The following is a 24,709-nucleotide window of genomic DNA, read 5'->3' as shown; positions in this document are numbered from 1 at the left end:
CCTCCAACCCAAACCGATATGATTGACACTTTCTCTGAGTTAGTGATTCGTGATCTAAGGAGAATGCGTACACATAGGAAACCTGGGGGACATCGTGATAATCTAACTGAATCACAGCGTAACGCAATAAAAACATTGGCTGACGACACGTCAATAGTCTGTAAACCTTCAGACAAAGGAGGAAACGTGGTCATTCTGTCGCGTGAAGATTATGTCCAGGAAGCTATGCGGCAATTGCAGGACGGCTCTTGTTATGAATTGACTACAAAGCAAAGATATCAGTCGAGTATTACAACTCTGCACGGACTGTTGAAAAAGTGGCATGACAAACAGATGCTGGAAACAGAAGAATATCTTTTCTTGAAAACAACACACCCTGTTACCCCAACTTTCTACTACTTGCCCAAAGTTCATAAGAACATGGATAAACCACCAGGGCGTCCCATTATTTCATCTATGGGTAGCCTGAGTGAGAATTTGTCTAAATTTTTAGATCATTACCTATTCGAAATGGTGTTGGGCCTCAAGTCTTATATTCGAGACACTGCTGATTTCATTGAGAAAATTGAGGCAATTACTTGGCAACCAGGATACTGCCTGCTGACTCTCGACATTACCAGTCTCTACACTAGCATTGAGCATGCACAGGGAATGAAGGCGATCCAGTACTTCTTAGGGAAGAGACAACTGAAATATGCTCAACATAATGTTATGTTGATGGAGTTTGTTGCCTTTTGTCTTGAAAATAACATCTTTCTTTTTCAGGATGATTTGTTTAGACAGTTGTCTGGTACAGCCATGGGTTCCTGCTTCGCCCCCAGCTACGCGAATTTATTCGTGGGCTGGTGGGAGGAGCAGGAAGCCTGGGGGCCTGAGAAAGAACAATGGTCAAACTGTATCGTTTGCTGGTATCGTTACATTGATGATTTGTGCATAGTGTGGAATGGTTCAGTAGAAACAGCATGGCAGTATGTAAATGTGCTGAATGATAACAACTGTAATTTAATCTTCACTGGTAATATCAGCACAAGCGAAGCGGTGTACCTTGACTTGAGAATAGAGGTGATTAACAACATGATTCAAACTTCCCTCTATAGAAAGCCGACAGCGGGAAACAGTACGTTGCATGCGTCGTCCAACCATCCACAGAAACTCATCAAGAGTATACCTTATGGTGAGCTTCTACGGCTAAAACGTAACTGTTCCACTAACGAGGATTTCGAATTGGCCGCAAAAGAGAGTAATGACAGATTTGAGGCGAGGGGGTACAGTAGGCAACTGTTAAGGAACACTCTGGATAGAGTAAGGACACAACCCAGGCAGACTTTGTTTGTCAAAAAGCAGAAACCCTTTACTGACATAGAGAAATTTAGGATGGTCACACCTCACTCCAAAGATTGTCAACAATTGAGGAGTATCCTTAAGAGACATTGGCATATTTTGCAAAAGGATAATATCATAGGGAGTGACATACCTGCCAATCCCTTGATTACCTTTAAAAGAGCACGCTCGTTGAGAGATACCTTGGTACATAGTCATTTGTCACCTGTTCCGGTACGCACGAGCAACTTAAAAGATGCGAAAGGCTACTTTCCTTGTGGCCGATGCAAAGCCTGTGCCAATAGTAAAAGGGTTTACTCTTATGAAATCATGGGTTGTGGTACCAGAAAGAAGAGGAAAATAAATCAGTTCCTCACATGCACCTCCCCCTTTGCTGTCTATTGTCTTCTTTGCCCCTGTGGGCTTAGATACATAGGCAGTACAATCAACCCCGTGAAATTACGTATTCTGGAGCATATGCGGGCAATAGTAAACAGAGATTTTACATATCCTGTCGCCAGACACTTTTCGATCAAACATAAGAGCGACAGGAACCTGTTACAGTACTTTTGCCTGGATGCGATCTCAGACAATATCAGGGGAGGGGATAAACTGCAAAAACTTCGCAGGCTAGAATCCCGTTACATCATAGATTGTCAAACCAAAGCCCCCTGGGGATTGAATTGTGGGGAGGAATTGACTGTGCATCTAGGGAGTTGAAATGTTAATGCCACACAGCATTTCCAGTGTAAATATAAGTGAATTACAGCTGCACGACAATGCTTGTTTGTAAATAGTGTCTTTCAGTAACTAATCATCATTGTGTGTCTGGTATCACGGGACAATGCGTGTCTAATGATGTATTATACTTCTTTTGTTTTCTAAGGATTTTTGTGAAATCTTGCAACTTTATTGTTACTATTTTGAAATGCAAACATCCGAGAGTGATTGGCAAATATGATGGTATTGGGTATTTGGAAATTTATATGGCAACCTTAGTGTTGCCTCAGGCCGATCCACGGCAAGATTTATAATCCATTTCCCGGTAAATTAGAGAGAGGAGATGTGCCGATCCACGGCAGTATTTTATTATGCAAATTCTGGTTGGAAAGTCAAATGGCTTTTTCAGAAATGTGACAATTGATAAATGCAAAATGTATGGTTTGAATACGAGTATGCTAATGCGGGATGAAACGCATTAGCAACATGGCGCACACGCGTCAGTCCTCTCTCTGTGTCTGCCAATACAGCTCGTTTGTCAAATTTGAAATAAATGGCGCCAAGTCGCGTGTTACGGTGTAACTAACATTGAGGAAGGAAGCGTTGCTTCCGAAACGCGTCTGTGCGAGTAAAGTTGCCGTTGCAAAGATTCCCGTGTGTGCGGTCTTTATTTTTCTCCCAGGACTGGGAGGGAGTGAGCTTTTATATTTGAAGCGCGAAGCTCTGACGCGCTGAGACGAGCACCCGCTGTAAGTGTGCACCGGACTTTGGAGCAGTGAGCTTGGATATATATATATATATATATATATATACCTGCTCCCTACTCGCAAAGTAAGGGTCCACGAAGCTGTGTGCTGGCCACAAAACTTTTAGTGGTGCAGCTGAAAAGGACGCGTTTCGTCGGCACAGCCGGCTTGTTCACCAATGGTGCATGTGACATGTCTGCGTCTCACCATTACTGTCCACTGGTTCTCTGCAATACTACCGCAGGAACCGCAGCAGCACCAGCCAACCCTCCACCTGGGAGTTCGGTGCTCCATTGGTGGCACAGTTCGGCAATTGGACTAACATGCTGATCAAGCCATAGTTGTTGTTCAGTGAGTCAAGAAACAATTAATCCAAGTGACTCACAGATCGACTTGTTGGCCGGCACAACTCAATCTCCATGTTTGGACGAAAAGTATGATGACTGGGAAGGAGGATCTGAGCATCCTGTTGCAAATGCAACTCTACTCTGTTTGGGAGAGGGAATAGAAGACAGAATGCTGAGATCCAGCAGATCCAAGACCAGGAGAATCAGATGTGCTCTATCCTTTTGCACTCTTTGCAGAACCCTCAAGAGGAATTGAATGGGCGGGGCTAGAACTGGGGTCGCGCGGTATCACCATACACAGCTGGAGCTCTATGGTTGAGGGAAAAGGTTTCAGGATCCAGTTTGGCACCTGAGGATAATCAGAAGATGAAAAAGGTGTGGCAATTATATCCATCAGAAGTATACAAACATAAGTGACAAACATCTATTCATTAGGGAGGAAAGTAGAGCACAAGTGAAGGAAGAATATTGTGATGAACCTGGAGACACTTTCCAATATTCCAAATTTCAAGAGAGGGAAAATTGGGAAAAAACTGTCTTCACTTTAAAAGTAACACTGTTATAATCTCCCTCTGGAGCATGTAACGAAATGATGAACAGCACCATCTATCCCAAGTCATCATGGGGTCACAGCATAGGCTCCACCAACGTGCTGACATCTAATGTACAATCTCACGTGGAGATGGTAAGTGCAGATAAGTACAGTCCTGAAAGGCAATCTTTCTGATACCTGGCTCCAAACTGTGGAACAGCCTTCGATCTCCTACAGAACCCTTCTGAAGCCATTTTCAGAAAACAAAAGAACACATGGCTATTTCAACCATGGATATTTCAGTTATGGCTTTTTACATGGTTATAGAAACCGCCAGTAGGCAAGATTATGCGCTTGGACGCCCTCATGGGGCAGAGTTTCACGTTGCGAATCCTCAATCCTACAAACTCCTCCTACTGCACACTCTTCAGCATGACAGATAAGCATAAGTGCAGGCGCAAGAACCCAGTAGCACAATTGGAAATTCCTCACTCCACACACACGCTTCTCACATAGGTCACACTATAAAACATATATGTCTCCAATGAGACATATCAGGCATGGTACCAACTACAGTAGCCTAGGTACCTTAAACTTTCCTGCATAACGGATATGCTTGCACAGTAAGAAGTCTGCAGCAACATGAAGGGAGCAAGTCTGGGATATCACACACTTAACCCAAAAATCCCCCCATAGGTCAGGCTATAAATATAGGCTCTGCCAAACATGCATATCCACAGAGTTAGCTCAAATTCGACAGTTCACAGACTGCGCTTCAGAGCCGCACCAGTGTTATGAATTTGCTATATAAATTATATAATGCAATATAAAACTAAAGCGTTAAAGGGATTTGGGCATGGAAAGAAATCAAAGAAGCTGGCAGACAAACACAGTCTAACTGCATTCCTCTTTGCTAGGATCTGTAAAACCACAAACACTTGAACAGGGGATAGAAAATCAAGCGTATTGTTCCCATAACAGCAACACTAAGGTATGACGAGAGAAGGAATGAAGAGAGTCAGTTAAGAACAATGTATGGAGAGCGCCTTCACAAAGATATTCCTCTTCACATTGTTACATTTTTACCCCTCCGAAAGCTTTTGTTGTCATAGCAGGGTACATGCGTACTTTACAGTTTATAGTGACTTCAACCAATCACATGTTCGTAAGGAGTTGACAGATGCTATGGATACCCAAATAATAACTGAGCTCTGTGAAGCCACCCTGACCATTTTGGGTGAAAGGATAGAAAGCGCCACCATGGAGTATATGTAATAAGTTTAAAAAGAATTTCCTCTGAAAGAGTCGTTAAAGTCCATCTCTTCAGAGTCAAAAGCTTTAAATGCGGACACCCCTGAACCAGCACCCCTCCCTGCATCCTACCTGCCTCTACACTGTGATGCAACCGTGCCAACCTGCACCTTTACTCTTTCCTGTATTTTGCAATAGTCTTGTTCTATCTACTGCATGTGACGTGTCTGCGTCTCACTAGCTACGATTATCCAACATCATGCCATTAAAGTATATGGAACCATCCCACCAATAAATGCCTTCTGTATTGTTTTATCTTATGTGCACAGTTTCTTCCAATTCCAACTAAATACAGCTACAGAACAGGAATAGATGTCACAGTTACCACAGATTTAGGAAAGAAAATAACCGTTGAGGCACCTGCCTGCAATAGAAGCAGATTGCCAGCGTGATTGCCCTCATACGTTATTGGAAATGAAGATTTTGTCCACTAGACAACTGTCTATGGAGATAGTGAAGGTACACAGCCATAAAGGTATACTGATAACGCTGAGGAAGGGGGAAGGGCATGAGCCGGAACTGTGGCGAGCCACAGGTAGCCAGGTTTCTAAAAGTGTAGGGAGGCGGCACCTTCATGTAGCACAGTAAAAACAAAACTTTATAGCGTCATAAGTCTTGACATGAAACAAACACTATATTGTTATAACCACACAGTAAAAGACATTTGGAGAAATTTAATAGCCTTTAAACCGTTTTCGAATTACTGTAAAGTCTTTAAGGATTGAACCTGTAAAATCATAGTTTTTTATGTTTTCTTTGAACTTTGAGTGCATTTACTTCTACCGTGTTGGTATCTCCACTCTGCGCACCAATATGTGGCAAAAATGGCATTATAAAGCCAGCATAGCTGGGTGTTGTGAAGTGTAAAGGTGCAGAGGAGAGACTAGAGCAATTTAAACTGGCTCACTTGAGCTTTACAAAAATATGATTTCAACCAAACTCAAGAAGCCTTAACTAAGCAGAGTGCAAAGGACTTTGTGTAAAGTTGACGCTTTAATATTGTAATAAAGTATTTATTTAGATAAGCACAGTACAACCGGTACGCTGGGTCCCACATTCCCGGCCGTGCAGAGACTGGACAGCTTGCGGAGACCTGTGGCTCTGGGCGGAACATGGTGGGGCACCCCTTCTGTAGCCCGAAAGGGGCGAAAAGCGGACTGCGCAGGGCAAGACGTGGTAGCGAGGCCCAAGGATCTGGCCGTAGCCCTAGAATCCTAAAAGCGCTCAAGCGCATTATCCGCTTTGTCAGCAAACATGTGACAGCCATCAAAAGGCATGTCCAAAACAGTCGATGGACATCACCCGAAAAGCCAGTGGACCTCAGCCAGGCGTAGTGTTGCAGGGCTACCGATGTTAAAATCGTCCTGCCTAGCGATTCGGAGGTGTCCAGCCCACATAGTATGGTGAACTTCGCTGCATCTCTATCTTCAGCAACTGCACGGGAGAGCACCTCCAGGGCCTCCTCTGGGCACTGTGGCAGCACTTGTGCAACCGTGTCCCACACAGAGTGGGTGTAACGACCCAGGAGACATGCGGTGTTCACCCACTGCAGTCCTAAGCTGGCGGAAGAAAACATCTTCTTCCCAAAATGATCCAACTTCTTGCATTACCTATCTGGAGGAGCAGTAGGGAATGCGCCTTTGGACGTTGAGGCTTGGACCACCAAGCTCTCAGTTGGGGGGTGGAGGGGGGTTAGGGTGTTGGAAGAGTAAAGTGAAGTCATCCCGGGGCTGAACAGTGGCATCCCGCAATCATCCTATCCACAGGAGCCCCTATGCTGGGCTTGGACCAGGTGCCCAGAAGGATGTCTGTGAGGGCCTCATTGCACGGCAGCATGGGCTCTGAAGAGGCTGCTGCTTGTTTAAGCACCTCAGTCAGGAGGTTAGCCCTGACTACTACAGTAGGTAGCTCAAGGCCCATGGCCTCAGCCGCCCTAGGCAACACCACAGCGTAGGAGGTTCCCTCCTTCATGGCCATGGTAGGGGAGAAAGCATGCCGGGGTCTGGGGATGTATTCAGACCACCGGCTTCACCCAGTTCCTATCTCCAGTCCGGATCTTCCAGCTGGTCTGCTATAGGGTCAAAAGACCCCTCCCAGTCCTACTCACCCTCCTCTGGCTGCCACTCAGGGCGATAAGCAACACCAGGGTAGAACAGAGGTACAAAAGTACTGGAGAGTGCCGGTACTGGCGTCGGTCGAGGGGCAGAGGTGCCGCCAATGGATCTCTGCACCAGAGAAGATGTTGTAAGGTCAACCGGCGCGGATCCGGATCCAGGCCTGGATCCCTGGGGGCCCACGGTGCCGGGGCCAAAGCTGCTGGCATTGAAGTCCTAGAATCCCCCAGCCGAGTTTGCGAGGCCCGAAGAGGCGCCGGCAGAGTCATGCTGCCCAAAGATGCAGTGGAGGGCTTTGTAAAAGCCATGAAGTTGGGCAGGGGTCTCCCCGGCTCCCGGGAAGGGAGGGAGGCTCGGAGTCGACCCAACAGGCTCCGCGGGCGGAGCCGGATGACTACCTTCCGCAACCCACGTTGCGTCGGCCGACGGACGGAAAGAAGGCGAAGAAAGTTTTTGCAAATTACCATGAAGTTCAACTTAAAGGTAATTTGCGCCCCCTATTAGCGAAATCGCTATTCTCAAGTGGTTCTTGCATTGCATTGAAGGGATCGCAAATTGCGATTCCTTAAATGCAAACGCAATTTGAAAACTCGCAAATAATTGCGATTTTTTTTTAAGTGGGAGTGGCAAGTTGTTTCATGCATCGCAAAAGCTCATTTTGCGATCGCGAACGGACGTTTTTTGCGATTCGGACCGTTTGCGATCGCAAATAGCTTTGATGGATGTGCCTGATGGTTCCTACCATTCTGAAGTCAAGATCGGCACATAGCGAAGAACAGAAGCCCTTTCCAGGCCTCTCTCTATTCTGCCATTTTTAAGGGATTTGGAAACCATATGCTTTACCTCCTCCTTATTATGAGCTCCAATACTGACGGGAGAGTTAAAAAGATTAATCATACCAAGGTCTTAACATAAGCAAATCAGGAACTTGAAGCTACATTATCTAAACGTAGATAGTCCTCTTGTACCAAATTGGAAAAGTTAGTATTTGGTGTATCCCATAGTTTCTACCGCAAGAGCAAGGGGGCAATTCTCACTTGGTCCTCCAGATGAAGCAAGCCAAGTTCTAGATGTGAAATATAATTTGCTGAGGGTTAAGGATACCTGAATAATTAAAGATCTATACCTTAGCAATGGGTGTGCCCGCAATTATTTTCTCGATCGGGTGTTCTTTGGGCCACAAGCCAAAATAAAACATTTATGGCGAATATTTAAATTGAGATTTCTCTTTAAATCATTAAACTAATCTAGCTGTTCACAAAATAATGCAATATTTTAGAGTGTCCCACAGTACTCAATGACAGTACTGCTTTAAATCAGAAGATTGGCGCAACTGGTAGAAACACCGGGAGCAGATTAAACAAGCAACAGCAAAGCCAGTAGGTCTCGCCGATGCGAGATCTATTGGCTTTGTTAACGTCTTGTTGATTATGTTGTATAATATTGAACGGCCTGGCACGGTATAGTATAGAATGACATGGTAGGGTACGGTATGCTATGGTATGGTATGGGTTGTCATTTTATAGTATGGTATAGTTGTTTCTTGCACAGTATTGTATGGCTTGTTATTGTACATAATGGTAGGGTACAGTTGTTATTGTATGGTATGGTATGGCCTGTTATTGTATAGTATGGTATAGCCAGTCCTTTTTAAATTATAGTCAACTATGCTCTGGCATCGTATGTTATGGTATGGCTTGTAATTGAATAGTATGACATGGTATGGTATGCTATGATATGGTATGGCTTCTCATTGTAAAGCATGGCAAAGTATGGGATGCGACTGTGTAAATCATGCAGTGGCACAAACTGCTATCCATGGCTACAGTGTTAGTGCAGAAAAGAGGCACAACAGAGAAAAACATGCAGCCGCACAAACTGCTTTAACAAAAAGATAAAACTTCACATTGAAAAGAAAAAAAATGCTTTTAGAGATTAAGGACCATATTTATCAAGGTTTTGCCTTGCCCATGCGCCTCGCAAGGACAACGCAAAGCCTAAATGAGATTTATCAGGCTACGCAAGTCCACCTTGCATGGCCTTGCGCGTCTTGATAAATCTAGAGTAACGAGGCAGTGCAAATCGCTGCCTTGCATTACTCTGCTGCAGGAAGACGTGCCAAGCGTGGCTGTTCACACGCATCCACCCATGCATTCTGACACACTCACAGATTTACCAACACTGATAGACCTGGGCAGGCATCAGAATTATATGCCTCCCCACTTGAGTTACAACTAGGGTAAATATCTTCATTTCTCCTCGGTGCTTCCTCTTCTTCCGTTTCCTCTTTTTAAGTGTGTTGCATTCTGCAGTACACTTAGAAAAAGGAAAATCCCTCTGAAGATTGTTTTTGTGCAGCATTACTGACCTCTCCATTTCACGCAGCGCAGCAAGGCGGCTTGTAGGATTACGTTGCATGAAATATTGATAGCATGGGCCTAAATATGTCCATGGCTACAGTGTCGTCGGGAAGGGCATGAAAGCAACATTGTAGAAAAGATTGCATTTGGAAAATGAACAAAGTGCTTTTTAAACATTAAGTCAGTAGTTGCAGCATTGCACTGGAGCTTATAAATGTTAAATAAGACATGGCTACAGTGTCAAAGTACCTACATCCAAGAATGAGCAATGGAAAGACACTAATACAGAGACATTAATCAGTACTTGGTCAGTCAAGAGACAAAGACAGAGAGAGAAATTGAAACCTGCATGCATTGACCAATAAGAAACAAGGAAACGAGAGTGATGATGAAGCCAACCAATGGTAAGTAATGGGTGGTCTGTAAGAACCCTCTAAATTTAAGTTCTCAAAGGTTCTCGCAAGTGACAGCTGTCTAAGGTGAGACCCAAAAAATCTGAGGGAACAGGAGAAAGAGCGCTCCTGTCATGTATGAGTAAATGCTGGTTTGCGCAGCACAGAAATAGTCACAAAAGCCCTACTACCTCGACGCAGACACTGGGTTTGCAACCGCGAGGAGCAGTAGATCTCAAGTGATATTCCACATGCAAAACCCAGATAAGATCTGTTGCTGCCTAGCATAGGGCTACTGTACTGGTACCTCCATGTGGGCTTGGTGCTGAGCCTCAGGCTCACAACAGTAAGCATCACTTATGTCTACCTGCTCAATCAACACGAGATTTCATTAATCTCTTAAGGTCAGGCCATAAGCAGGGAACCCCATGCAGAGATGCAGCCATTGGATGTCTTTGCACCACTTACAGTTCATCAATCAAAACATCTGTTGTACAAGATTTTTTTTAACCTGGGATTATCCTTTTGCAAAACGTACCGGTGCCTAGAACTCGCCAGCACTGGATATCCCCTATTGCCAACAGACAAATATTCAATTTTAATGACAATATAAAACAATATTACAACAAATATTCCACTAGACCATGGAAATAAATGAAAAATGGTGCATCTTTAACAAAAATGTTATTTAGCACAGGACAAAGGTCAGCCCACAAACCATACAGCAAAAGAAGAAAGCAAATATTTCGAAGTTTTATACATAGCAGTAGGAAAGGTGAGTCGAAAGAGATGTGACCCAGAGAGTGTTCTGATAGGTAAAGAGAGATAGAGGCTGTCTGCGAACACTTCAAGCACATTCTAAAAAGTCAGGAGCGGACCCAATATCAAAAAGCATTAGCGATGGATTTAAAAAACATAAGTGTACACTGTATTTCAACCATGACAGGAGTTCAGTCAATTTATTTATTCAAGGGTTAGACATTCTGAAATAAAAAGAAACAGTGGCCAAGATGTTTGGTGCCTTATACAAATTTTCAAAGCCAACAAGAAATGTAACAAAGTCGGTTGCAAAATTACTTTTTGTCATATTCAGATGTTTCATACCTTTAATTCATTCAGCTTCTATCGAACGCACCGTTATCAAACTTTTAAGACTGATTCTTAACAATGCAATGCCAAGGCAACTTACCATCCACCATTAAACAAAACAATTCACTATTCAGGGCTCCTATATTAGAAATATCATGCAGTCCTGTCACGACAAGAGACAACTCACGCACACTTACTGCTCGAGAGACCACCACCAGCAAGGGAGCCTCTGGGACGGCTCTCTACACATCCACACTCCATGCAGAGCCAATGTTGAATGGCAGGAGTAAAGTTCTCATACACCACCTACCTTTATGTCGTGGGCGCCCAAGGGGTCCAATAGCTGTTTCTCCAAAGCATGCAGTGAATCCAGAGATAAGACGATGAGACGTTGCAGGATCTGTTTGCATGGGGATAAAACAAGCACCAAAGATTACTCTCAACGATAGCTGCACCAAAGGCCTGGCCTGCAATGTGTGGGATGAGTTACAAGCATTCGAGGATTAACAAAAGGGAGTATAAAGTGGATACGGTAACCTCCTAGTGTGAGACGGAATTCGTATCACTTTAACCAGCTGGGTCGGCATCATTTCAAGTAAATTATAAGTTACACAGGCAAATGACTCATTACATTTTACAATAAAGTAAAACATATACTAAAATCTGCATAGTCAGTCTGGGCAGTAAAAGATCAACTGTCTCAGCGAACGGAAACTATTGACCGAAGGACAATTGTGGACTATTATTTAAATAGCACACAACTTGGTAGGTTTTCCGTCACCATAGCCTACTAAACTGCAATCTACCAAAAGAAGTCAAAATTAAATATTTAGTTAATTATCACTGAAAATCCACTGTTAAAAAAATAAGTTGTAGTTCTTTCTGGCTCAAACGGGCAATACTAATGAAATTTGACAGTTATGTACAGCAATGCACACAATGACCACCATTACTCACGTCACCTACCATATTTTTCTGTAAGTAGTCTTTTTTTGCCCCTATGCCATTGGCAAAATGGTGCATTCAGCATGGCAGGCAGCATGAGCTATGGTGTGCGTTTTATGCTTTGGTAACCATAACAGCTTATTGCAGTGGTGGTGAGTATTTGAGCCAGAACCATATTTTTAACTGTTAATTTCTCTGTTTTTGATATGATTCACTTTGTCAACGTGGCCTTCAGCACGTAAAACAGCGATGCTGCGCCTGGACTATGGCGTACGCCCAGTCCCGGCAACCAAGTGTGCGCGGGCTGCCAAGCACTGCTGCGCATGTCTTAAGACCATGCGCAGCAATGTGTGGACGCGGGACCAGCCTTTGGTCAGTTCCAATGGTATAAAAGTCAGGAACAACCTACATCTGTAGCGCACAAGCTGGTCACTGGGCCAACCCATACAAAATCAAAACCCATAGAGACTGCAAACACCAGCTGTGACAGCCTAAGGCGTGTGGCTGGCAAAAAAAAAACCAACAGAGTGCCAAAGTGGGAACCACACACATCCTTTGACCGCACAGCAGGGTCCCCCCCACCAATTAATTTTTTTGATACAGGAAAAATATTTTACCTTTATAAATGAAAATGCACAATTTTTATGAAAATTGATCCTCACAAAATGGGCGGCATGACATCACAATTTTCTTTATTTTTACTCGCTGCCATTTATTTCTTTGACATTTTTGGGACATTTTTCTTTGCCTTGCACGTCCCCCAGTACTCCCTTGGGGATGGGCACCTCTCATGGTAAGGTGCCCAGCACCCATGTGAACATTGCAAATTTGTGAGAGGCAGCCAAACTGCCATGGTGTCTGCAGAGTAGTAGTACTTGCTTGTTTTTTTAAAGAGCGCATTGTGCCTCTATTTTTTTAGGCACACTACATAGTACGGTACACAGACTTCTACTGAATAGTACAGCCCGCAAGCTTCTGCACAGCACATTGTGTGGTATGTGTATTTCAAACCCTCAACATTGTGTGTTAGGGTCTGAAGTACTAGGGCTTGCTTGGTGTTGCACTTTGCATACTGAACCTGTGTGTATATAGTATCTTGTGTGGCTTCCTCAGGACACTGCCATGATAGCGGTTTCATAATAGGATCATGCTCTTGTTTAAGCTCCCTTAACCAATTTGTAACTTGTACCTGAAGATGGTAATTTTGTGGACTTTAATTAAGCTCCCGATGTTTGGCTGACGGAAATTTAACTTTTATGTATTCTTTGCAATTAACTTTACTTCATCTTCCCACACTGTTCGAGCATCTTCTTATGGGCAGCCCTTGGGTGTAGTGAAACCCTGCCCCTGCTTGCAACTCGCCCAGTGCCAATGACTAATGCTGCGATGCCAACCAGTTTAATTGGAGTTTTTTTTAATTACCACCTCTGTCTCCAGCTGTCCTCGCCTGGAGGGCAACTGTTGGCAGGAGGCACTGGGCTAATTGCAGGTGGCACAGAAGCCCGTTGTCTTGGCCTGAGCTGCTACTGTAGATATGACGCAATCGCAGCGTGGCACGCGATGTTTCCAACATACACTCCCTTTCAACTCTTTTCAGCACCATCTAGTATAGTGGTTTAGGTCAATCCTATTTTTAATTGATTTGGAGCACTATTAATGACCATACATTTAAGAATACATTCTACTTCGCTCATGCGTCTCCAACGTTGCCGCGTGTGCTCTAAGAGAAGGTACATTATTCCAAGGTAACATTGGTGCTCTTAGGACACAGCCATTGGGTGAAGATCCTTACGGACTCCCTGAAGATCCCTTCCAGAACGCTATTCAGGAAGAAGGTCTATCCTCTCACTATAAGCCACATCGCCTTACCTCGCCATTCTATTGACTATCCGATGGCAATCATAAGGGGCAAATTGTCAATTATGAGGCAAAACGCACGGGACCATGGTCTTCTTAAAAGAAAGGAACTCAACATGCTTGAGAGAGACATGGGTTTCTGAATCAGTTGCATTCTTCTGTAGAGCAACGCTGAGAATTTGGTCGTCTCTAGTGATTTCCTGGCTGACATGGACTGTCCCATTGGCAAGTTGCAAAATACAAGTTTCTAGCTTGTTTCGAAGCTTAGGCAAAATTAGTAATTTTCCTTCACAGGTAATAAGTTTTACGTGTGAAACGTTGCTCAGGTCAAAATTGTACGTGAGGAAACCTCACAAACAAAAGGCATGCACAACATTCACTCAATGTATTGGCAATACAGTTTCGAGAGTCAATAACATTTTTAAAAAGTTTTAAACGTTTGAACACTGACAACAGTTCCTATTGATTCTAACAGGCTAACACTTTCTAACAAGAAACTAAGTTCCTTTAAACGTTCAACAACCAATATCAGTCTTTTATTAAACTGATAAGGTTATATACCATTTTAGCTAGCAATTGTAATTGTTCATGCTCCTCTGATTCAATGTTATTTTGCATGCGGAAAAATACTTTTTTAGTCTTTTATTATAATAATTTAATTTTCATTTCTTCTTTTCTAAGTTCCTCCAAGTCTGTCAGCAAGACTTCGGTGGCCATGTCCAAGAGTGCGTTTGTGTATCAGCCCAATAAACAAACCGCTTTGTTGGCTTCAATGCTAGGCTAGCCAAGGAAAACTTTCATTTTCTAAATGTCTCAATTCTCTCGGACTCCCTGTCTGGGGAGTTGTAGGGAATGAATGGGAGTTCACCTTGCTGGTGGAAGCCTTGACCACCAGATCCTCTGGAGTAGGATGCCGAGTAAGGAAATCCGGGTGCCCAGGAGCCAGTCTGCAGGGTCTGGTCACCTGCCTATTCACCGTCGGGCACAAACCAGGCTTGGACCAAATGGTTATTAAGGTGTCAATAAGGGGTTTCATTAACAGAAAGGTTCAGATGAGGCTGGATAACGGTGCACAACTTCAGTAAGGACATTTGTCTTGACTTCAACTTTCTTGACTTCAACATAAGGCAGTTGTACGTCCAGGACTTCAGCTGTCGAACTACCACAGCAAAGGAGGCACGCTCTTCCCTCAGAGGTCCAGGAGGTGGATTCATCCCTGTATCAGGGGAAGTATCAAGCCCATTGGCTGCCTGTAAATCCACATACAGACTGTCCTCATCATAAGGGGGCGTGGAGTAGGTTAAATAATCCCAATATTGTCATCTCTAAATGGTGGTAGGCGCTGAATGGGAGTCAGAGACAAACAGACAGTGGAGACTTTGGGTGCGTAACTGCAGTAGTGGCAGCATGGTATCAAACTTCTGGTTGTATGGGTACCGGGTGCGGTGTGGCAGATTCGGAGCAGAACCTTGGTCAGGGTCGAGTCGATGCCTGTTTGGAGGTGGGAGCAGGTCCATGCCCTCAATTTGGACAAGGACTTATGAAAAGCCTGTGACAACTTCTTGTGTGCAGCGATTTAAAGATTAGCTTCACAGTCCCGAATCACCTTTGCGTGCATGAGGGTACAACTCATCGCATGTCTAGGAGTCGTGCCCTGAACCCAAGCACCAAAGACACCTCGTGCGGGTCTGTGACTGACATTTATTCTCTTCAGTCACAACATGGTTGGAAGCCTTTATTTTTAGGAGGCACTAATCCCTACCACACTGGCTTTCTTTTGGGAATCATCGAAAGACTGACGAAAGTGGCAGTGGAGCTACAGAACTGCTTTCAAAGGCATAAATAACTTGCCATGTTGTGTATTAGAAAACAATCAAATTACATTTAAAAAAAAGAAACCCAAGCAGCTCCACTCTTTAACTTCTCGGGTGGAAGGAAGCTCAAGCAGAGTCACACAGTGTTACCTAGCAGTACGCCGGGAGCCCTTCTATGAGAAGTTTCCGAATCCAGGGGAATATTCTAAAGGGGAGGAATCTGTAGTTCGAGGTGTCCATCAAAACCTCTTTGCTTACATATATGTCTCTTTTGAAACAAAAAAAGGGGATTTTACATTCAAACATGAAACAATCATAAGTCAGCTTACCTGTGCACTAGGTTTATCTTTGGTCCAGACAGACTCTTTTCGGTCTTTAGGAGTGGCGATGAACATCACCGGAAGATTGGCACGTGTGGAAATAAAGTTAGTCCTGATCTCTGCATATTCCACATCTGAAGAAAAAGAAAACGTGTCAGACTTCACAACAGGATATGGGTGGTTCATACTACTTTCTATGATATTACTCTGTGATCATAGGGAAGAGTAGGCTACAGTAAATAATGCAATGTATGTGATTGGAAGGAGCTCAATTACAAAGTATCATAATAGACTAATGCAAAACTTTGTTGGTATTTACTTCTATTCTGGTAAACTGGACGTGAATACTGAGATTTACCCGAGTGGAGGCAAAAAACATGCAGAAGTGGTGGAAACTTACAACTTTAGTGCCTGCAGTATCTTGTCTGGCTATTGAAATTATGTTCCAGCAAGAGAATATGTAATGCTCATTCATCAGCCTTCTAGCAGAGACCTTACATAATGATGGCTAATGCAGCAGCACCGGTCAAACAAGCATTTGCAATGCAATAGGTCTCGCATTTACACGAGTTTAAGCTATTGGCATTGTAATTGACAATGCCTTTTATTTATGTTTTAAAAACCTAAACATAAATAAAAGGCATATTCATTTACAAGGCCAATAGTGCAAACTCGCGTAAATGTGAGACCTATTGCATTGCAAATGCTTGTTGTTCAAGTCTTACTGTTTTTGTTTAAATTTTTTAATTAAAATGTACGCTGGTATTCTAATTTGGTTTGGGGGTTTTATTGTTTGGGGTTTTGATTTTATTACTGTTTTTGCACTGCATAAATTACTTTACACGTGCCCTAAATCATGGGTACTCATAGTACGGCCAGCGGCCCGGCAAGCCTGCCTTGGCGGCCCGCAGACCTTTCAGACATCATACCCGTGTTTTACACTGCCACAGCAAACACTGCCGGTTGCCGCAGCGCGAGTCTGAGAGACTCTGCTGCTCTGTGGGGGCCGGGCGACCAGTGATAGAGTGCAGCTCCAGGGGCGAAGAGGTGACATACCACCAGATTGTCTTTGGTGAAAGGGTCCCGTCCCCTCAGGATTTGGAAGGGGCAGTAGCCTGTGCAGGTAGGGGTAATTCTGTAGGCCCACAACGTACTCCTCACTTCCTTTTACCAGTCTTTTCCCACTCCAATGGCCGAATGTATGGAACCCATGATGACTCTTAAATCTTTCGGCTAAACCATTTCCTGCCGGGTGATAAACCGATGTGTGTTTAACTTTGATGCCATTTCGTTCCATGTAGTTGTTCCATTTTTCTGACATGAATTGGGGTCCATTGTCGCTCAGAATGGAGCGAGGAATGCCTTCTCGGAGTAAGGTTGCTGTAAGAAACTTCAGAACTGTCTCCGTGTCCATCTCCTCCTGTATGCCAATCTCCGGCCACTTGGAATACCGATCAATGAGAACCGCTACATATTTTGGGGCTCCCTGTGCGTCCAGCACGGGACATAGAATGTCCATTGACAACTCTTCCCACGTGTTGGCTGGGTTGTCGAACTTCCCCAACGAAGGGCGCAGTAATGTTTGAGATTTGTCTGCCGTTTGGCACTGGTCACACTCTCGAACATGTCTCTCAATCAGGTTATCCATTGCCGGCCACCAGTACATCTGCTTAGCTCTCATCTTTGTTTTCACAATGCCCAAGTTCCCTTCATGCAGCACAGCAAGCAAGTGTGGTATTAGTGACACCGGTGGAACTACTTTATCCCCTCTGAATAGGAATGTCCCTTGGTCTCCTATGGATAACTCCTCACGCACCTCGAAGAATTTTCGGAGTTCCACTTTCAAGTGCCTTTTTTCAGGCCATCCTTGCAGTATAAAACGCTTGACTTCTTTGATGTCTGGGTCATCCTCATAGGCTTGCTTCCACTCATGTCCACTGAGGTACTGGGTTTTTAAGAACCGGCACAGAACCGGTAACCCAGCGGTGTCAGGGAATCAACACCCAGAGACTTCGGGTTCTTCCTGAGTCAGACCTACAGAAACTCAGAGTCTTCTAGGTGAAGTCAAAGATTAGTTTATTGGCTGCAACCAAGGTAACAGGGTCCTAGAAGTACAATACGGGCATATTCTCAGGAGACTGCACACTTTCACGAAGTCAGGCTTCTCTCTTTATACATGATTTTCAGCCTTGGGCAAAACATTCTTTGAATTCGTGGTATTTCATTTATAGTTACTGGTTACAAAAGAAAAGCAGAGTCATGATGACATGTACATATTTCACGTTGTGCTGCCCATAACAAATCATCTGGCAAGGCCCAACATTTCATCAGATATCGCTGGACCCCTAATAAAAACGGTCACCTCCCCATCATAAAGCAAGTGAAGAAAAGGAGTGGAGAAAAGATGTGAGCGAGATATGGCAGGTGTGCGCGCTGAAATGGTTTTATGGCTGGTTGAGCCTAGATGCTATCTTGCTCGGCCACTGGGAGGGAACTGACCTAAGGAGTTCGGCCTGGGGCAATGGTTCTAACTTGTACTGAGGTCAGGGAGAAGTCGATTAAGGAGTATGTGTCCTTGTGGAATCAAATTCAACTGGATTAAGGACCATGTAAAGGGCAACATATAAATGGGAGTGGGGTTCAGAATGTAAATGACGATTTCGAGGTGAAATCGTCACTCGAATACGCCGAAAATACATGTACATGATGTACTCGTCATTCTCGGTCTTTTGATACCAAATTCGTCCTATTTCGACGAAGTTTTTATTCTCGAGTCTAGTACTATTATATGAATCCAGATTTTCAGAACCACACCACTTATTACTTTCTCGCGATCTTCCATATATGCCACGCGGACTTCGTCCTCCTCTGAGTACTGCGGGGGTTCCTCCATGGCCGAAGCTCGGCTGAGATAATCCGCCACCTTAATTCTGGCCCCCGGGATGTACTCCACATCATACCTATAGTCCAGCAATTTCAGAGTCATTTTGGCAATGCGGGGGTAGCGCTCGCATGACCACTGGATGTAAGCACTTTGACCAGTGGTTTGTGGTCTGTCTTGAGCTGGAATCTCATGCCCCATATGAATTGGCAGAATTTTCCCATGGCCCATACAGCAGCAAGCATCTCTTTTTCTACCACACTGAATTTCTGCTCCGTGGGTGATAGTGATCTGGACGCGAAGCTGATGGTAGCCATCTCGCCGTTCTTCCTCTCCTGCATGAGGACTGCTCCCAGTCCTTTTTTGCTTGCATCAGTGGTCAGTATAGATTTTCCTTGTGGATCATATCCCTGTAGAGGAACTGCCTTGCTGATGTCCTCCTTGATCCTCTGAAACTCTCCTAGTGCCTCTTCCGCCCACTCGAAGGTTGTTTTATCTCGTATGAGTTGTCTCAGATGGTGTGTCTTGGTGGTGAAACGCTGCACGAATTTACTATAATACTCAGCCATCCCTAAGAATGATCCTACTTCTTCCTTGCTCTTTGGTGAGGGAGCCTAGCATATAGCTTTGACGTTGACGTGTTTGGGAGTGAAGCCTTGATCACTGATCACATGGCCCAAGTAGGTAACTGATGTCATTCCGAACCGGCACTTTTCCCACTCCACTGTAAGACCATTTCTTTCCAAGACTTGTAACACTATCGCTAGCTTTTTGTCATGGTCAGCTTGATCCTTGCCCATCACCAAGATGTCATCCTGGTAGTACTGTACTCCATCTACATCTATGAAGAGTTTGTGCATTAGATTTTGGAATACCGCTGCCGCCGACGCCAGCCCAAACGGCATCCTGCGGAACTGGTAGCATCCAAAGGGCGTTATGAAGGATGTTAGCTTGCGGCTCGTGTGATGCAGGGCTATCTGGTGGTAGGCTGAAGTGAGGTCAATGGTGGAAAACCATCTTATCCCTTTTGTTTTTGCTAGCATCTCATCAATCCTCGGCAAAGGGAACTTCTCAACTAGTATGCTTTTGTTGAGTTCCCTCAGGTCCACGCACAAACAAACTTTGCAATTGGGTTTCATTGCCACCACCAACGGGGCCAGCCATTCCGAGCTATTTATCGGTTCGATGATCCCGTTGTCTTCTAGTCTCTGCAGTTCCTGTTGCACCGCCTCTCTGATTGCCAGTGGTACATTTCTTACCTTGTGGGACACAGGTTTGACGTCGTCCTTGAGATTGATCCTGTGAGTGAATTTTGGTAATTTCCCCACTCTGCCCCCAAAAACCGTGGGAAATTCATCTTTCATTCTTGTGATGTCTGGCTGTTGTTCTGCGCTGGTCATCAGGACTTGTGTGGCGCCCCCTGGGTTCAGCTGTATGCCCAAATCGCCCTGGTCCATCCATCCCAGAACAGAGGGGCCCTTTTCGGCCACATATAATTTGCACTCCGCCTTGCGATCCTCAAATTCGAATTTCAGGACTCGATATCCCACCATTGGGATGGGGTCTCCTGTGAACGTGACGGGACGGATGTCTGGAGGCTCCAGGTGTGATCTAAGGCAATGTTTGAAGCTTTCATTCCACACCGTACATTGTATAATGGTATAAGGGGATCCTCAGTCTGCCATCATCTTAATCGGTACTCCTCCCTCAGTTAGGTCACATTGCGGTTTCCTAGAACGGTTGCAGTCAATGCCTAGTATGTTCTTCGATGCACAGCACAATGTCTTCCTCTTTTTCTATGTCTTCCTCTTCAGTTCCTGTCTCCTGAGCTACATACTTGACTGTCGGTCTCTTCAGCTTGCGGCGACACACTTTTTCAAAGTGCCCCACGATCCCGCAGAACATACATTTGGCTCGGAAGGCCGGGCAACGTTTGTCGTATGCCACATGGGATGGGCTGCCACACATCTAGCACATGTTTGTGCACTCTTTATTAGGTTTCTTCGCCTGTGCCGGTCGTGGAGTCCATTTGGGTTGCGCCTTCCCGTCCACAGCCGTTGTTTTGCCCATCTCTGGCGGTTCCGCTTCGGTGACTCTGTGGACCATGGGCCTCGTGGTTACTTCCCTCTTCGCTGCATCTGCGCATCTTTTGGATAGTTCAGCCTTTTTTACCATGGCTATGACTTCCTTCAGGGTAGCGTCCCCGTTTACCCATAGTTTGTCTTGAATCACCGTATTCGTGGTGTGCCTGACTATTTGGTCTTTGATGAATTCGTCGTGCAAGGCGCCAAATTTAAACGTGATCGCTAATTTCTTTAATGCCGCTACGTGTTCATCTATAGATTCTCCCACTGCTTGTTTCCTCTGTTGAAAGCTATACCTATCTATGGACGTGCACACCGCCGGTCTATAGCGATTGTTTAGGTCCCCTATCGCATGTCTTAACACATCATCATCTGCTGCCTGTCGCAGTGTGGGGACTAGATTCTGGAAAACTCTGATGCCTTCCGGGCCTAGGTTGTGGAGCAATATTCTCTTCCTCCTCTTGCTGGGGAATGCTTCCCCACTCTCATTTTCCAGGGCTTCCAGATAGTTCATGAAATATTCCCTCAATCCTCCCATTTCATCAAGGGATCTCCAGGTTTCGGTAAAAATGTGATTGGTGTCTTGAGTGAGGACGCCTGAGCACACATTTCTGTGCGCCTCTCTGGTATTGCTTCTTCCCCTCTGGGACTGCCCGGCGCACCTGTGCTTCGTCGGTGTGTGTGGTCCTGTTGGGGTTCCATATCGCCCCCTTCGCTGTGCAGCACGTGTTCCGCCAGGGCCTCCGTCTATCCAGCTGGGTGCTTCTAGCCGGGTAATGTTGCGCCCGGTGAGACGTCCTCTACCTCTGCTTCTCCTCCCCCACCTTGTGGGTTGGTACTCACTGTGGGCCGATTCTTCCACTCCATGTGCTTCTTCGCCCGTGGTCGTGCGTTATTTGGCCCGACCAGGGACTCCGTCTCTACCTTCGTGGTGGGGTTTGCGTGTCCCCCTCCCCGCCTTTCTTCTAGGCAATGTGTCCCGCTGGGTTCGGCTGCTGTAAGCAGTGGGGTGCTCTCTCGCTGTAACACTGTCCACTGCCACGCTCTCCTGCGGTGTAGTGTGCCTCGGGCCGGTCTCCCTCGTGGTCGCTTTTATGGTGGTACTCTGGTGGGTTCTATGGATGGGCCTCCGGTGGTCTCGTGTTCCGGTCTATATATTTATTTTTTTCTCTGGGTCCCAGCCTCGTCGCCACTGTAAAGATGCGAGTGGGTCACAAAGGAAGCTCCGTACACAGGCGTGCATTCAATTTACTTTATTAATTATTTGCAGGAGAGCGCCGGGAAAGCGTCCGTTGTATTCACGGACTTGGCGGTCTGTGTAGCCCAAAATGGCGGTCACACTCTACGTCATCGCGCGTCTGCGTAATGACTAGAGCGCGATCTACTAAAGCAGTTTTCTAATACCAGTGGAGAGGCACTGTGCGTACACGCGACCGTGGATACTTTGAAAAAATACATGTTTACGTGTATGAGAATCAGAATACCCCTATCAATAGCGTGTTTTCCAAAAAGTATCGTAAGATGTTCCATACAGGATTACGGGAGAAGACGACTCATAACAGAAATGACGATGCGTTTCCAACATGTGAGAAAGTATACTGCGTATGATAACGGATGCTACACAGTGGCTGCGGCATTCTAATCGTCACAAAAGAGCGTTGGGTATTGTATGCAATGCTCGTGAACCCACGCATCAACAGTTAAATACAACTTTATGAGGTATCAATTTTAACAGCGTCAGCTGAAGCTCATGGCTGCATACATCCTCTAGAGACCACCAGTGAAAAACACCCCTCAGAAAGCAGGGTATGTTAACCGCCACCACCTGTGGGGCAGTTGTGGATAGTCCGCAATGTGATGCAGCATGCTAAAGCAACTATCCGGGTTTAAACTGGGACACATCAAACCTTTTGGCTGCTGTGAGCACTAACAGTTGTGTCTCTCTAGACTAAAGCTGCGAATAATAAATGGTCATTTCTGAGAATTCCAAGTGGTGACTCTTTTTCACAACTGGATTTAAACTTTGTGACAGTCTTGTCGACCAACCGCAATAGAATTTAGTCTATGTTTCAGAGTGCCAAAACAGGAATATAATCTGCACTGAAAGATATGGTGCTCGATTCACAAAGTTATTTGTGTGTGTACTGTTAGATGACATGTAAAAAACTTTAACTGTACGAAAGTAGATTATTATTTGGGGTGGGCTGTCACCTACCTCAAGTAATACTAAACGTACCCATCAAGATAAACGTCAAAAGTGACTCAATTAACTTGAGTTCTAACTCCTGGTAGCAGTGACACAGCGCAGAAAGACTTCAGGCTTGTTTCCGGTCCAGGGAAGACATGGTTTGGCAGTTCGGGCTAGCCTGTTCCCATGAGGCACAGGGTCAGACTGATTTGCATATGGCCATGTCTGAACTGGGGTGATGGAGTGAGCTAAAGAATGATGATGGATTAAACCCAGATCAGTTGACTGGGGGTGAGTGTTTGATTTGCTCAAACCCTCAGTCCATCATCCTCTTTGGTATCGCTTTGTTCGCCCTAAGTTGGCAGGGTATGCCCAGACGTGGGTCCCTTGCTCACTTTGCCACTGGATTCAAGATAGCCTGGCTGATGAGGGTTATGAACCCGAAACTGGTCCCAGGATGCTTGTTTCTGGTCCAGGGAAGACATGACTTGGCAGTTCGGGCTGGCCTGTTCCCATGAGGCACAGGGTCAGAATGATGTGCATATGGCCATGTCTGAACTGGGGTGGTGAAGTGAGGTAAAGAATGATGATGGATTAAACCCAGATCGATTGACTGGGGGTGAGAGTTTGATTTGCTCAAACGCTCCGTCCATCATCCTCTTTGGTATCGCTTTGTTCCGTCATACAACCTGGCGGCGAAAGATAATATTTTTTAAATCTATGGTACACTATACACTATTGCGTATACATGAAGTACATGGAATGCAAAACTCCTTGACAATTCAACAGTGACATTTGAGTTCAACATATTGTCTGCCGCTAACAGAGCAAGAGTTTAGCTCTTTTAAAGCGTGGCAGGCGTTACTGCCGGAAAGAAGAATGTGGCTGCATATTAATTTATATTTTTTTAAAAACTGGGTCGCTGAGCTTGGCATTTTACGTTTTGCGTCTTTGTGGATAGAGCCGGTATCTATGAAGTTTACAGTACTGGATATTCCCTGTACTGGGCTTGGAATATATTATATATAGTAATGTAGACAGACATTTCAGATACTGGCCTGGTCTTGTTGCTTTACATACTAGGCCATTATGGATTCCGGCCTGAGGGTAGTGACACATACTGGAGCACACTCTGCAGTTGGTGATTTACATATTGGTACATCATGGGCATCTTTCAGCTCTTTGTGGTTGGTTTACATACCCGGGCATCACAGATTTTGGCCTGTGGGTACTTCTTGACATGCAGAGGCACTGTGGACACTGGCCTGCTGACATTTCTTCACTTACTGGGGCATTAGGAATACCAGCCTAGGGACAGTGTTTACCAATCATCAAGCGATTTGGCTACAGTGCTTTCATAACTAGCAATACTGGGTTTGCTGTTGTGTATATAACGAGGTATAGCGGAAAGGCTAATGCGCTTTATATGTGAGGACATTGTGCAAAATGGCGTCGCTCTATTGGGGCAACAGTGACCTAACTATGGTGCTTTACTTACCCAGTATTTTGAATGCCGGTCTAGCCACGATATTTTACATCCTGGGACATTGGGAAAACTGTGCATAAGTCCATGTTTAATACAGGAGCACTGTCGAAGGCCGCCCGACTCGGTGCTTTATGTCCTGGACATTGGGAAAACTGTGCCTAAGACCGTGACCGTCGCTCGGTATAACTGGTGGCTAATGTGAC

The 24,709-nt window shown here is 45.1% G+C and overlaps 1 protein-coding gene across 1 annotated transcript in view; it reads right to left on the bottom strand.

The window, feature by feature from the left end:
- Positions 1-24,709, bottom strand: part of NOL6 (nucleolar protein 6) — a 471,490-nt gene that overhangs the window by 113,655 nt on the left and 333,126 nt on the right. The window contains exons 22-23 of the mRNA XM_078674724.1: positions 15,877-16,001; positions 11,242-11,331 (exon numbers count right to left, since the gene is read on the bottom strand). Of these exons, the coding sequence (XP_078530850.1) occupies positions 11,242-11,331; positions 15,877-16,001 (215 nt within the window). The remainder of the gene's footprint in view (positions 1-11,241; positions 11,332-15,876; positions 16,002-24,709) is intronic.

This window comes from Lissotriton helveticus, chromosome 2_1, assembly GCF_964261635.1.
Source record: "Lissotriton helveticus chromosome 2_1, aLisHel1.1, whole genome shotgun sequence".
NCBI classification, from domain to species: Eukaryota; Metazoa; Chordata; class Amphibia; order Caudata; family Salamandridae; genus Lissotriton; species Lissotriton helveticus.
The sequence above is the reverse complement of the archived record's forward strand: the minus strand, read 5'-3'. Positions and strand labels throughout refer to the sequence as shown.